Consider the following 15421-nt stretch of genomic DNA (forward strand, 5'->3'; position numbering starts at 1 on the left):
ATCCATTCCCCCCCCCCCCCCCCTCCCCTCCAGGAAAAAACAAAAGAAATCAACTTCTGTATGAAAATTGTAATGGTGGCATCAGTTAGTTCCCTCCATTTGGTTACTGTCCTTTACTCTTATCTCACTCTCCTCTTGGATATTTAGTGGTAATGGAAAATGATCTAGATGATGAATTTTCCTTGTGTTATAGAGCCTCTATATGTTCATCGCCAAAGCTGTTATCTTTTTGGGAGAGAAAGGAGGGTTGCAGACATTCCCACGGATCACCCATCTTGCAGCAAGCAACATGCTGTCCTCCAGTACCGGTACAATATAATCTCAAGTACAATTAATTCAGCTTCAGTATTTGACAGTTCATTTGACCTTTTTTTGGGGTTATTTGGATTATAGGCAAGTTGAGAAGGACAAACCTGATGGTACTTCATCGAAGCAAGTAAGGTGCGACTGTGGTGCTCAGTTGTTTGGTGCAAGTTTGTGACATATATCTCTATATATACCTCACTGACAATTGCCTGTTTAATGGATCTATAGGCCATACGTAATGGATCTTGGAAGCACTAATGGTACTTTCATTAATGTGAGTCATGATTTGCATTTCTCGTCTCTTTGTGTAGAAGGTTGTGTAATGATTGGTTTTCCTATGGTTCAATGACCCTCACTTTATTTATAGGAAAATCGGATTGAGCCTGAGAGATACTATGAGCTATTGGAAAAGGATACCCTTAAGTTTGGTAATAGTAGGTAAGTTGCTTTCTAAAAGTTATGATTGTCTGGATAAGTTTCTGTTTTGTGAGCTATGCTTCAACCTTTTTGCTATTTTTGTTCTTTTAACTTTAAATCCTTGTCATTGCGTACTTCATTTCATATCCTTCAATTTCCATCAACATCATGGACTCCAATTGCTAATTTTATCATAAATGCAATTTCTCACACAACTTGACATGATTTTGGAGTTTGATTATATCAGTTTGAATTAGATTGTTTTCTATTATTCTTTCATTTACACCTCTTTGCCTGAATTAGTTTGCGCTTGATACTTTATTTACACTCCTAGATTTTGCATTAATGTGTTGATGGGAAAATTTGCAGCCGAGAGTATGTGCTGCTTCACGAGAATTCAGCATGATGAAAGTCTCGCTAAAATGCTAGACAGAGGTGTCATTTGCATCGACTGGCTTGTTGTTGGACGCTTTTAATCACAGACGATCAAACATTTGTTAGGCCATGTTTACCAGCACACTAGCCATTGCAAGTACTCAGCTAAAATCGTGTAATGTGCTCGAGATTTCGGCAGTGTTAATGGAAATTTTGGTTTCTATAGCCTCCATGATTCTTGGATGGTTTGTTCCAGTTTGTTTATAAGCTCTTAGTTCCCTTATAAATGGGATTGTGTAAAATTGTTGATCAGGTCATAACTAGTGAATGCACACTCACATTCCTTCAAGTAATGAATATTTATCTTTTCCTATCATTGCTTTGTTATAGAAATTGAATCTAATGATTTGGTATGGTGCATTAACTTCTCATCACTAAAATTTGTCATGTTTTTTTTTTACTATTTGATTCTATTTTATGATGGTGGTATCCGAGTTAGCCCTTTTTTACGTGCCGTTTTACCTTGAAAGGAAAATGAGTTTTGCTCCTATGGGCTCTAGGCGCTCCTGTGGTTTGGGAGAAGGACAAAGGATGTTGCATCTAGAGCTCTTGGATTGCTTTATTTTCTCTTTTTTCCTATAGAAGAGTTTTGATCCTTTTGTTTCGAATTTCTTTGTTTTACGTAACTCCTAAAATTTATAGGAGGATGATATCCCACTTGAAACTCAGTAGATAGTGAGTTTATCCTTTTACCCTTCTCCACTAAAATATCAAGCTTCCAAACTCGTAACATACATGTAGCAACTAGACCACGATTTGAAGTTCAATGGATAATGGGGTCGTTCCCATTCTCTACTTATGTATCAGGTTTTTACTAGTAGCAAGATTCGAGCTCATGACATCACATAACAATTAGATCACAATCTGGAATTCAGTAGATAATGATCTCCTTACTCTACCTTTCTCCACTTAAATATCAGACTCTTACATCATAACAACCAAACCACGGTTTGAAATGGCGATATATGGTCCCGCCCTTCTACTCTTCTCCACTCACACACCAATGTCTTCTTGGATCTCTAGAAGTCAATAATGGGCTCACCAATGGTGAGATTTTTCTGGACAGTCCAAGGCAAGTTAAAGAGCTTTGCCATAATGAATTTGAAGATCTTATTCACATTGATGTTATGAGTTGCACTTGAGAAAAATAGAGTTGCTTTCATTGCCTTTGCATATGTTCTTGCCTACAAACACAATTCAAATTTCAAAATTTAATAAACATTCAAGAATTCATAACGAGTAGAAAAATCAAACATCTCAATGACAACACTTCATTATAACGATCAAATTTTCACCAGAACTGATTTTTCATGTTAGAGAAAAAGCCTCATTTATTGCCATCGATCGCTAACGAAACTCTAACATGAGGGTAGTTTTCAAACCATGTTTATAGTTTGAGGGGTAAATATGAAGAACTTTTCGAAAAATTTGGACACATAAAATCCACAATTTCACGTTGAAGTTTCATTAATAATAAGAGTATTAACTAACTATAGGTTTAATGATAGATTCATTAAGAGAAAATTGTTTACTGTTAAAAAAATTAATTTCGAATTTGAGACTTCTGATTAAAAAATGGATGTTGTACACCTTATTTATCAAAAATTATGATTAGATAATATGATCATTCCATCCTTAATCAAAAATTCCGACAGTGATCCTTTTTTTTTGGGTAGTGATGCTTTTCTCTTTAACAAGACTTACGCAATACGGATTTCAATTAATAATGCCTTAGAGAGAATATCAAACCTCCAATAAAAAGGTCCCAATGACTATACTAAGTGAAACATTAATTATGAAATTGGTGGTACCTGAGAGACAACAGTCCATTGAATATCTAAAGGAAGTTGAACAAAATCATCAAATTTGGTCCCAATTAGTATGGGAATAGCACTCTGCAAAATAAATAAATAAAATTATCAAATCAATAAAGTCTCAACCATATGTATTGTTGTTAACTTATTTTTTATTTTATTTTTATAAGGGTGAAGCTTAACTCGACTATTTTATTGGGCATCTATCACTATATTTACTAACACATGTATCGAATAATTCCGCCTATCAAGGATTACATAATAGAAAACAACGAAACATACTGAATCGTACCCAACTAATTCGAATTTGTGACGTGTAAGACTCTCCACCATGGAATTATCCATTTATAGGACACAATTGAGAATTTATTTAAGATATAAGGATTTTGTTTAACTATATCTGGTATTCAAAACTCACTTGTTCGTTCTTGACTAACTTAGATTCGCTAAACCAAGCTCACACACAAGCCTGCTACCATGCAAGAGATGTGTAACCGGCTAGCTATCAAAGAATAAAGATTTCTCCCTTCCCAGGATTCAAATTCAAGACCTCTAATTAAAGATAAGAAAATATGGTTTAATCACATAGTATTCGAAACTTGCTATTTAGAGCATTCATTTTATGAATTTCAAAGTTTTCCTCTTTTCAAGAAAATAAAAGTAATAATGTGAAATAGAAGTCAAAGTTTCTCACCTTATTCCATTTTCTTGCTTGAATGTACCAATATTTAACACTGCAATTACCCAAAAAAAAAAAACAGAGAGAGAAAAAAATGTTAATTAGGGATTAAAAAATATATTTAATTAATCAGACATGAAAAAAAGTGATAGTATTCAAAAAATACAAAAAATGTATTTTTAGTCCTTGAAATATCAATAAATACTGATTTTTATTCCATGTACTAACTTTCACTTAATTTAAATTAAGCACACTTATAATTTCATCAGCTTGTGAATATTCACAAATATATCAAATTATTAAAAGTTACATCATTTCATTATGTATATGTTATATTAGGTTTTTATTATTATTCATATTTCAGGGTAATATAATTATAAAAATAATCTTAAATATATTAACTTTATTTCAAATCATGTAACACTATAATTATAGCTATAGATAAATGTTATGGTATGCTTTTACGTGTAAAATGTCAAAACGTTTCATAACCACACGAATGTTATATTTTAATTCGTACTTGTTTTATTTTCTAGAACTCTTTGACCTTCGAATTTGGAATATCTGGGTGGTACTGATCGCTTTCTAAGTTGGATGTCACTCCCCTTTTTGATCCCACCTATTCGATTCTTCTATTAACTCGACTAACTATAACTATAAGTTACACGCCTAGAACTCAAGACTACATGTTTCAAAAATCGTCATTTCTTGTTAAATTATTTGTTCAGTTAAACTATGTCACATAAGTTGGAATAGAAATATTAACATATTTATAAACTGATAAATGTATACAAAAGCATACATGTTAATTAATCATATATCATAAGAATTAAAACAAAAAATATCAATAATTAAGTGATCAAAAATACTATTATTCCAAAAAAAATAAAAATAATGAGGTAATAAAGTTGAAGAACATACTTGTTCAATGATCTTCTACAATTAAGATCAAACATGAAGAGAATTGCAACTGCATCTTTACAAGCAATTGGAATTTGACCATATGAACTATGATCACCTGTAAAAAAAAATTGTTTTTAACATAATTGGTATATACATATTAATGAAAAATATAACTAAATAATATTAATAATAATAAAATAAAAAAATAGTAATGGAATTAACATACCTCCAACATCCCAAATTGTAAATGCAATTCTTGCACCTTTTATGACTAATGTTTTATCCATTAAATTTAATCCATTCATTTGCAAGCACTTCTTTTCTTGTTCATCACCCACATACTTTGCCTAAATAAAAAAATAAAAAATAAATCCCAAGAAAAGTGTGAAAGAATAAAAGAAAATCATTAGTTTGCATATATATCAAGAATCAAACAAATCATATATAAATATTTATGGGATATACGAGATTTTTCCACTCTTCATTTAACTAAAGGTCTAAGGTTTTCAAATCACAAGATGGAAAAAGGACATGCTAGAAAGGCGTTACAAAAATAAATCACTCAAAATAATCATTATTTTGAAGTTTTAAATTTCACAAGTGAAACTCCAAGATATTATCTGAAGTTTGTTGTGAACTTTTAAACTTCAAGACAATTATTTTTTTTAATTACAAAAGGCTCAAAAGTGAATATTTTTCTGTAAAAAATATCCTTTACGATGAGTCTAACACTACGAAAATTCAAATTATTCAGGCAAGTAGGTACCAAATAATGAATGGTGAAACAAAAAATGAAAACCCTTATATAAAGATCTTGAATTCGAATCATAAAAATGATAAATACATAATAAAAGCACATATTTTTAAACAAGAATGATACTTCACAAATCTGAATTAGTTAGTCAAGAAGATACCAAATATCGACCGATAAAGTAAAACAAGACTCTTAACTAGCACATCTCCAATTCAAATCCAGAGAATAGAGAAATTCAAATATCGAATGATTAAAAAAAAAGATTATAAAAGAAGAAATCTATTAAAAATCATAAAACTTACCACAAAACTTGTTTTCCCAATTTGACAATCACCCAAAATGCTAATCTTCAATGCAACTAAATCTGAATCATCATCACTAAATATGTTTACAGTCTCAGAATCAACAACTTCTAATTCTTGAGAAATATTTTTTGTGGATAACTTCTTGTACTTCTTAAATTTTTCACTTGAACAAACTCTAATTTTTTCCCAAATCGATTTAATCTTTTTCTTAAAGATTGATGCTTTTTTGACCATTTTCCATTTTCTAGGGATGACCTTAATTGTTTTAATCCACCAAAATCGATGATTCATCATTCTTAATCAGAGTTCGTTATCAAGCTAAGCGAAAGTTCTGAAATTGGAGAATTTTTTATATGAAGAGACCCCCCTCCTTATATAGGTGTTATGAACAAATTAAAAATGGATTATCGTGCAATTGAATACTGAATATCAGATAATTAAATTAAAAAAAAGGAAATGAGTCATCTTTCTAGTGATTAATTTTTTATGGATCTTTTTTGAGAAAGGATAAAAAAGAATTGTATGCGCCGTCAAGGAATTGGAGAAAATTTCGATACGAAACCACTTCCTCTTTATACAAAAAGAGGAAGAGGCGGAGGAGCACGAGGAGGAGGATGAGGAAGAAGAAGGAGAGCAGGAGGACAAAAAAAATTAGGTTGGGTATAAACACGTGATAAGAGTAAATTTATATCAAGAGGAGGGAGGGGGAGGAGTGACATGTACAATTGTCCAATGACAAAAAAGCTCTAATAGCTTGCTTTCTCGATTTCGATGTTATTCAGGTATTTTCGTAAATTTACATTATTCTACCTAAAATTTGTATTACATCATAAGAAAATATTCGCGTCATGATGCTACTATTTTTTTAGTAAGAAGACAAAGAAAAAGCTTGTTACTTTCATGATATTCATGTTTGGATTCTATAATTCAAATTTTCATTGTATAAAATGAAAAACAAAATTCTACCCAATTTTTTAAAAATATTTTTAAGGCTCAAACTTGTGATTCAACAAAAAATGTAAACACATGGTCATTGTTTTTCTAAAGTAAGCAAGCTTTTAAATATGTCAAAATATATTTGGTTGGCACAAATTTATGTTATTTATGATTATCAACTAAAATACTAGAGATCAATACCTAGGAATAGAGAAAAAGAGGAAATAACAAGTAATGACATTTATTTATGTGTTTTTCCAAAAGAAACAAAGCATTAATGAATGAAGTGAGGTTGCTTTGGGCATTACCTATAAGTTATATGAGAAAATTATGCCGAATAGCAAATATTTAGTCTATATTAGGTGTTATAACTATAGTTTAAGAAAATTGTAATTTGCTATTACAGTTTTTCTAATTCTTGCTATTCGCCTGATTTGTATAAATCCGAAATTTGTATAATTTGGTTTCTGATAGTATAAATCCAGAATTTTGTATATGACTATCCTAGCTATTTGTATACGATTTATGAAAAATTCATAATAAATTACCCTATATGCATATTGGCAAGCGAAATATACAAACGGAGTTCTGAAAAATTTCTAAATGTATAAATACAAAAATTGTATATACTTACCCTTTTTGTATATTGACAAGCGAAATATACAAAAGGGCAGAAATATACAAATTGCAGCCTCCATAGCAAACAAAACTATAGCTATGAAGCGCAATTATCGAAACTATAGCTATAGAGCCTTATTATGTCTATTATATTTGCTATTTCTAAAAAATTTGTGTGGTAAATATCTCTCCATTTTTAATTGTAAGTTTTGAAACGGGGTGATATATATGGTAAATATATGTCGAATGACAAAAAAAGTCCAACTTGTCACCTTTTCGGTTTCAATATAGCTAGGGTACTTAGGTCAATTCACATAATTCCACATAAATTTTATATTATACAATAAGAAAATATTTGTGTCTTGCCATTTCTTTGTAAGAAGACGAGAAAAAAAATAATAGAAAACTGTTTTTGTTCTTATACGATATACATTAAAGGAGAAGTGCCCTTTATAAAAAAAAAAATCAATTCTCAAAATCCGAGCCCAAATCTTTGATTAAGAATTGAGAAATCTTATCCATCCTGCCACTATCCACCTAATCCAAACCCATGTTATGATTCAGTAGAAGAGGGATTGGTTCCTTTTATTTCGATCATGATCTAGATGAGTTAAGAATCTGGGTGAGATAATTTCTTTTTAAGCCACATGACGTTTTTGGAATTTAAAGGTAAATATACGTATTATTTGTTAGAAATCGAGGATATATATGCAAGTTATTGCATCTTCAACCTTTGTTGCTCAGATTCTTCAAAGTGTGTGTCAGATCCTCTAGAAATGGTGCATTTTTGAAAGATTCAACAATAATTTTGAAAAGTCCGAGCAACATAATTTTCATAGGAAACAAGATTCTAATACTACTTTACAAGCAAACCAACTTTTACAAGTACTCGAACGAAGTTATAAAGTAGATTAGTAGCGCATTTTTGAAAGATCCAACAATAATTTTGAAAAGTCCGAGCAACATAATCCTCATAGGAAACAAGATTCTAATACTTCACAAGCAAATCAACTTTTATAAGTACTCGAACGAACGTTATAAATCACACAAGGGTAGATTAGTAGTGCATTTTTGAAAGATCCAACAATAATTTTGAAAAGTCCGAGCAACATAATCTTCATAGGAAACAAGATTCTAATACTACTTTACAAGCAAACCAACTTTTACAAGTACTCGAACGAACGTTATAAATCACACAAGGGTAGATTAGAAGTGCATTTTTGAAAGATCCAACAATAATTTTGAAAAGTCCGAGCAACATAATCTTCATAGGAAACAAGATTCTAATACTTCACAAGCAAATCAACTTTTATAAGTACTCGAACGAACCCTATAAATCACACAAGGATAGATTAGAAACCTCAGGTAAAATGCCCGCCCGTAACATACAAGCTCTCAAAACAGATACATAACAGAGCTCACATATGGTAAAATGGCGTTGATCTAAAAAATATGACGAAAACGAGAAGATGCAACTTACACTAATGCTAATAACAAAACTTGATACTCTTATGCCTTCTGGGCTTTATAGTTAACGATGAAGTCTTTGACTTCATCGTTAGCAGCCCTGTCAAGGGCAGTACGTCCGTCTGCATCTTTGACCGTGTAATCTGCTCCAGCTCTCAGTAGTTCTTCGATTTTTGGCAAGTCGCCTTCAGTGGAAGCCATCAGCAGTAAAATATCGACCGGGTGTATGTTTTGGCTTAAAAGAGCCTCCATCTTGTCATATGTTCCTTCAACTGCAAGCATGCCCATGTAGTTGAAGTACTGCAAGAAATAACACAAAATTCAGTGAGTTTTTTTTTAAAAAAAATTGGGGGCGGGGAAGAGGGAACAGAGGAGGGGATTAAAAGGTGGGAAATCGAACCCTCACCAACAAGATGAACGGTGTAGTTAGGCAACCAACTGAGCTACTAAGATTCCTCGAAATTCAGTGAGTCGTTTCCATGATAAACAGTTTTTCTTTATGAAACTAGTGCTCTCAACAAAATTATGGTGAAACTTTGGTACTATCTACCGTGGTAGCGGAACCAAGAATTTATATAAAAGGATTCAAAACATAAAAGTTTAGATTCAAGCATGACCTAAAGTAACTTCTGAACCCCTTTACCACTACACAAGAATTTTTTTATTTATGTCGAGAGCATTCAACGGTTTATATATAACTAAAAGCAATTTTCTACCCTATTTGCACAGTATAATTTTCTGACGAAAATGATTCAGTTGAACTCCTTTCCCTCTTACTAGCTTTGTCCCTGACCTATAGATGATCAACAAATATTACTTCCAGAGAAACACACGAGCTCAAAATGTCACATGTGTACTCAAAATTTTGGTAAAAGATACGTTTTCCATGTTATACACGGGGTTTCACAAGATGTGCCTCTGTCAAGTGGAGGTGTTCAAATGGTCACTAAGAAAGTTAAAGGTGTCTAACCAAAAATTGGTGCCAAGTTTGAGGGGCTATCCGTGTATTTGGCCCATAGGTTATACACACTGATCAAAGGGTTTGACTCATCCACTCAAGATTGAAGATACCACCCAGGCACTCAATATTGAAATGTTGCATCATATCGATTATTGTTTCGTTTTTACTTTCACATCAAAATTTAACACATATAATTCAGTAACATATAATACATATAGTATTTGAATCATTTAAAAGAAGAAAAAGCTACACAATCGTTTCGTCAATTAGAGTTTGTTGAATGATATTTCACAGTAAGTTATGTAGTTTTGTTATTCACAAAGCTCATGATTTGGCTAAAAAAGAAACCTATACAATAAACCACCATAGTCTAGCACTTGAAACCTTGAATTCGACTATGCTCCTACATACAGAGTCAGATGTAAGCATGTTCCCGACGGGTTCAAATGACCCAGCATTCCCGACAAAGAGTATATATATCATCTATGCAGAATTACTAAAATTTCCATCAACAATTAACTTCCAAACCCATAATTCCAAAAGACAAAATAGTGCTCTACATTCAATGCTAAAACTTTACTGGTCGAACACATCAAGTTTAAATCTTGAACTCCACTATGCTCCTATTTACAAAGGCAGAGACCTAGCATGTTTGCTACGGGGTCAACTACCCAGCATTTCCGGACACAAGAGTATATATCATCTACGTATAATGTACCAAATTCCAAAAGACCAAATTTTTTTATGGCCAACACATTAAGCTTAAATCTTGAACTCGAGTCGTTACATCATTTATGCAAAAATTACTAAATTTTCAACAAATATTAACTTGACAGCACATAATTCCAAAAGACAAAAACTGCAACAAGCTCAATGCTAAAACTTTACTCGTCGAACACATCAAGTTTAAATCTTGAACTCGACTATGCTCCTATTGTCCTACATAACAGAGGCAGACGTAGCATATTTGCAACGGGTTCAACTACCCAACATTTCCAACACAGAGTATATATATATATATATATATCTTCAATATAAAGGAGCAGCCTAGAGCACTAAAGCTCCTACTATACATGAGGTCAAGAGAAAGACTGAACCACAAGGATCTATATAAGCAAAGTAGCCTTACTTTGCATTTCTACAAGAGACTTGAAACCATGACCTCCTAATCACATGACAACAACCTTACCAGCTACGCCAAGATTCCACTCATAATTCCAAAAAAGCCGATTTTTTAAGGTCGAACAAATAAAGCTTAAATCTTGAAATCTCAACTAAAAAAAGGGCAACCCCGTGTACAAAGCATCCGAAAAAACTGCAACAACTTCTACTGAACACATAAAGCTTAAATCTTGAACTCGACTATGCTCCTATTGTCCTACATAACAGAGGCAGACGTAGCATGTTTGCAACGGGTTCAACCACCCAGCATTTCCAACACAGAGTATATATATCATCTATATAAAGGGGCAGCCCATTGTACTAAAGCTCCCGCTATACATGGTTCCGGAGAAGGGCTGCACTACAAGTCTATATAAGCAGCCTTACCTTGCATTTCTGCAAGAGACTTGAAACCATGACCTCCTGATCACACTGACAACAACTTTACCAGTTACGCTAAGGCTCTACTCAAAATTCCAAAAAAAAACAACATTTTTTTAAGGTCGAACACATAAAGCTTAAATCTTTAACTCTCAACTTAAAAAAAAAGGGCAGTCCTATGCACAAAGCATCCAAAAAAACAGCAACAACTCAAATGTTAAGAATTTAGTACTCAAAACACATCAAGATTTAGCATTTAGAGAAAAATTAAAGAAACCCCACCTGCTCAACATCATCTCTATCAAAATCATCACGAGATTGACTACCATAAACTCCAGCAGTTTCAGCATTTTGTCTGAAATTAAACCAACAAGTAGTTCTTGAACCACAATTTGGCCCTAATCCACTTGGTCTACACCATCCTATACTTTTCAATTTTGAAACACCCATAAAACAAGAATTCAATTTTACTGAACATGATGAAGAAAAATTGGGTCTTGAAGAAGAGAAAGTTAAGTGGAGAGTACATGGAATTGAAGCCATTGTTGTGTTAAAAAAGTGATTTTTGAAGCTCAAATATCAACTACCTTATCAACTATCTTGATTTTGGATAGAAATGTTTGTTTGGTTTTCAGTAAAATAAATTGGAGTGGGAAATGTGAACAACAAAATCAGAGTGGCGCAGCGGAAGCGTGGTGGGCCCATAACCCACAGGTCCCAGGATCGAAACCTGGCTCTGATATATGTGAAAAGAGAGCAAAGCTTCCCAACCACTATTTCTTTTCTCCGTGCATTTTTATTTAGAAAAAACTAGATATATGTATTTTTGCTATCAGATACATAAAAATAGGGAGAGAGGTGAGCGAGATTGAGGAGGGAGGTGAACGAGATTCATATGTATTCAGATACATGTGATTCACATGTTTCAGAGATCCCAGATACATGGCAGAGTGGAGAACGAGATTTATTATGTATCTCATATACATGTGAATCCACTTGGATACAATGTATAGAACAAATTACACCATATATTGAAAAAATGTACATTTAGATACATGTATTTTGCTACCAGTTACACAAAAATAGGGAGAGAGGCGGGTGAGATCGGAGAGGGACACGAACGAGATTCGTATGTATCCTAAATACATGTGAATCACACTAGATACATGTGTCTGTATGTATTTGGAATGATTCACATGTATCTAGGATACCGTATACATGAGAGATCAGTGGCGAACGAGATGGGAGAGAGGTGAGCGAGGTTTGTTATGTAACTCATATATATGTGAATCCACTTGGATACAATGTGTCTAGAACAAAATACACGTAATTTTGACTTTATGTATCCCAGATACATGTATCTAGACATATATGAGACAAAATCTTGTAAGATACGTAATATTAGAGTAACTGGCTCTTAAACTAGTGAGATTTATGTAAGTTCTCATTTTATTTATCCACTTTAGACTTTGCTAATACTTATTTCTTATTTCTTTTTTTCTCCACCGGAATAAGAATTAAGTAAAAATAAATAAATAAATACTCTTTTCGTATAATTTTAGTGATCCACTTTAGATTTTGCATATCTCTTATAAAACAATTAGTATATTTGGTAAATGGAAAGGTATCGATAAATACTTTTTCTGTTAAAATAACTTAAATAAATCTAAAAAAGAAATTTACAGAAAAATATAAAATACATGCATAGCAGCATAGGTATGAACAAATGATGAAAATAGATAGAGAGATATTTTTAAAACTATATTTTATTTTTCTGTCAATAAAGGATATTTCTAAATTACTCGTGACCCCTCTAAAGAATTCTTTCATATTTCACATGGCCACCGCAATAAAACTACAAGCATTAATTTCAAGATTAAATCTCTTAATTAGTATAAGTTTGTCCTATATGTGGCATAATTGAAATTTCATAATTTTAAATTTTGATTGTAAATTCAAAAATAAAAATGTTTTAAAAATTTTAAAATAAAATTTATATATTTGAAAACTACGTAAAAAGTATTATAAATCATAATAATTAATAATTTAAATATTTAAAAAACATATAAAATGAAAATTTGGTTTTAAAAAAAAAATCTAGCTGATTCTCAAAATTTCAACCGCGACATATAAATTGAGATGAAGAGAATACTAAAGTTTAGACTTTAAGAAACCATCTGCTTGTCACCTCCCTTGTGAGGAATTCAGAATCTAGAGTTACTCAGTTCAGATTGAATATTCAATAACAACAATATATTTATCGTAATTTTATATCTGGGTATGAAGAAGATAGAATGTAGACAAATCTTACTCTTACCTCATAGAGATAGAGATGGTGGTTTCGATAGACTGTGGGCTTAAAAAATCAACCGATTGAAAAAAGGGGAAATGAAAATGAAGCGAAATAATGTGAAATGAAAAATAATACACAACATATGAAAATGTATATAATCTTATTATATAATTTTTTTTATATATATATTATTCAACTCAAAAGTAATGAGAATTACAGATTTTTTGTTTTGTTTTTAGATATATGATTGTGGCCCAGAGAACACAGCTCATTTGCCAGAATTGATAATTAGATCTAGTTGTACACTAATAAAGGGATAAAGCCATAGGCAGTTTAATGCCTATGGCAAATTGTATTAATTTCACTGAATAAAATCAGTACTAATTCTTTTTATCTACAATATTTTTTTATTTCTTTGTGTGTTTACTTTTTAATATCTAGACTCCCCTTATATTCCGCTATTGGTTATAGAATGTTAGGTTCAACAGCAAAAACACAACTTCTCTAACAAAAGGTAAGATTGGTTTCTTCGTACGTTTCCTTCTTCATATTTTGACTCTCCAACTTTAATGAAAATTTTAACTCCATCACTGGCTATAGAATGTTAGGATCAACAACAAAAACACAACATGGCAAACAAAAGGCTAAGGCATAATAAATAAATAGGCCTAACCCATCAGTGGCCCCCTAAACTTGGCACGATCTTTCACTTAGACACCTCAACTGAAGGATTTTCATTTTAAACACCTAACGTAGGGTTCCCATGTGTTACTTTAACACTTTTTACACAGACATCTGTTGACTATAAGCGCGTGCAAGACAACCGTTCTACGTGGATTAACTGACCAATTATATGATGCCAACTCTTAAACCTCTTTACACGCCGTTTTTTTTCAAACTAAAAGAAAAATGGAACCATTTTTGTGATTTTTCAACTTCCTTCTTACGATTCTCTCTCTTCTCCGAGAAAACCCTAGGTAAATCTCCCTTCTCGTCACATGTATTTCTTTGTTTTTTCTTCAATTCGTTGTTAGTAATAACCATTGTTGTATTTTATGTCGCCATTTTTCAGGTTTAAGGTTGTATTGACGAGGTATCGGGCTGTGCGACATTGGAGAAATTGAAGAAATTAAAGGTAATGGTGTGTTTTGTTTTCTACCTTTGTTTTTGTTTTCTTCAAGAAGGTGTATATTGTTGTTGAAGGTGTATATTGTTGTTGATTCCACTTTTTTTATTTTCAGTTTTAATATAGGTTTTGGCTGGTAAAGTAAGGGGCTTTTTGGGTATTTCCTTTTATTGGGGTCTTCTTTTCGAGATATGGACAGCTATATTTTAACTTGTTTTCATCATGGGGGGTGTGTTGTTGGAAACCCTAACCCTACTTACCAACGAGAAGTAGATGTATTTGGTGTTGGCATAGATAAAGACCATTTTAGTCTTGTCGAGTTTCTTTCCTACACTAAAGACCTTGGGTATACAAATGTGAAGGGATTTTACTGTGAAGATAACAATGAATTAGTTCAAGTTACTTCTGATACTCAATTGTTAGAATTTGTGAAAGACTTGGTAGATGGTGATGAGTTTCATGTGTATGTGGTCCATGAAGTTGATGAATTGGAAGAATTGCCTGCTCCAACTGGTCTTTTACCATGGTCTGATACTGTTGATGAATCTGTGGGTATAAATACTGAGGGAACTGTGGAGAATGATTCTGATTTGAATGGAGTTGATACAGAACTGCCTGGAGGTGATACAAATCAGAATGAAGTTGAATCAGATCTGCCTAGTAGTGACACAGATGTAGATGTTATTCCAGATGAAGATGATTCAGATGTTGATGAAGAATTGAGATCCCTTAGGGCTGAAAGGAGAAACAAAAGAAATCCTAATCTTAGGAAGAAAAGAGATAAGGAGAAGAAAACAATAACTAAAGAGGTACCAATAGGTGAGGCTGGTGTGGATAGAGGTTTTGAAGATATTGGAATAAATAA

At 32.3% G+C, this 15421-nt stretch overlaps 3 protein-coding genes and 1 non-coding gene across 4 annotated transcripts in view; 2 read left to right on the plus strand and 2 right to left on the minus strand.

Moving 5' to 3' along the window:
- Positions 1–1474, plus strand: part of LOC102589137 (FHA domain-containing protein DDL) — an 8728-nt gene extending 7254 nt beyond the window's left edge. The window contains exons 7-11 of the mRNA XM_006352436.2: positions 194–308; positions 394–441; positions 535–580; positions 674–744; positions 1093–1474. Of these exons, the coding sequence (XP_006352498.1) occupies positions 194–308; positions 394–441; positions 535–580; positions 674–744; positions 1093–1129 (317 nt within the window). The 3' untranslated portion in view covers positions 1130–1474. The remainder of the gene's footprint in view (positions 1–193; positions 309–393; positions 442–534; positions 581–673; positions 745–1092) is intronic.
- A 703-nt stretch (positions 1475–2177) lies between these two features.
- LOC102604531 (septum-promoting GTP-binding protein 1-like) lies at positions 2178–5847 on the minus strand. The gene is made up of 6 exons (XM_006352570.1): positions 5611–5847; positions 4781–4901; positions 4573–4669; positions 3667–3706; positions 2970–3053; positions 2178–2342 (listed from the first exon to the last, which is right to left on the minus strand). Exons 1-6 carry the CDS (start codon positions 5845–5847, stop codon positions 2178–2180), a joined length of 744 nt encoding a protein of 247 aa, XP_006352632.1.
- A 2537-nt stretch (positions 5848–8384) lies between these two features.
- Positions 8385–11711, minus strand: LOC102589462 (protein LHCP TRANSLOCATION DEFECT). The gene is made up of 2 exons (XM_006352437.2): positions 11420–11711; positions 8385–8934 (listed from the first exon to the last, which is right to left on the minus strand). The coding sequence occupies exons 1-2, from the start codon at positions 11678–11680 to the stop codon at positions 8677–8679; spliced, it is 519 nt and encodes a 172-aa protein (XP_006352499.1). The 5' UTR covers positions 11681–11711; the 3' UTR covers positions 8385–8676.
- A 96-nt stretch (positions 11712–11807) lies between these two features.
- TRNAM-CAU (transfer RNA methionine (anticodon CAU)) lies at positions 11808–11879 on the plus strand. The gene has a single exon. It is a non-coding gene; the product is annotated as a tRNA-Met (tRNA).
- Positions 11880–15421: the final 3542 nt, after the last annotated feature.

This window comes from Solanum tuberosum, unplaced genomic scaffold, assembly GCF_000226075.1.
Source record: "Solanum tuberosum cultivar DM 1-3 516 R44 unplaced genomic scaffold, SolTub_3.0 scf00149, whole genome shotgun sequence".
NCBI classification, from domain to species: domain Eukaryota; kingdom Viridiplantae; phylum Streptophyta; class Magnoliopsida; order Solanales; family Solanaceae; genus Solanum; species Solanum tuberosum.

Excerpts from the sequence above, each read along its gene's own strand:
- LOC102604531 (XM_006352570.1), bottom strand. The coding sequence starts at position 5,847 with ATGGTCAAAAAAGCATCAATCTTTAAGAAAAAGATTAAATCGATTTGG. Across the intron at positions 4,670-4,780 it reads TACAATTTGGGATGTTGGAG|GTGATCATAGTTCATATGGT; the intron begins GTATGTTAATTC and ends TTTTTTTTACAG. Across the intron at positions 3,707-4,572 it reads TGTAGAAGATCATTGAACAA|TGTTAAATATTGGTACATTC; the intron begins GTATGTTCTTCA and ends GGGTAATTGCAG.
- LOC102589462 (XM_006352437.2), bottom strand. The coding sequence starts at position 11,680 with ATGGCTTCAATTCCATGTACTCTCCACTTAACTTTCTCTTCTTCAAGA. Across the intron at positions 8,935-11,419 it reads ATAGAGATGATGTTGAGCAG|TACTTCAACTACATGGGCAT; the intron begins GTGGGGTTTCTT and ends TATTTCTTGCAG.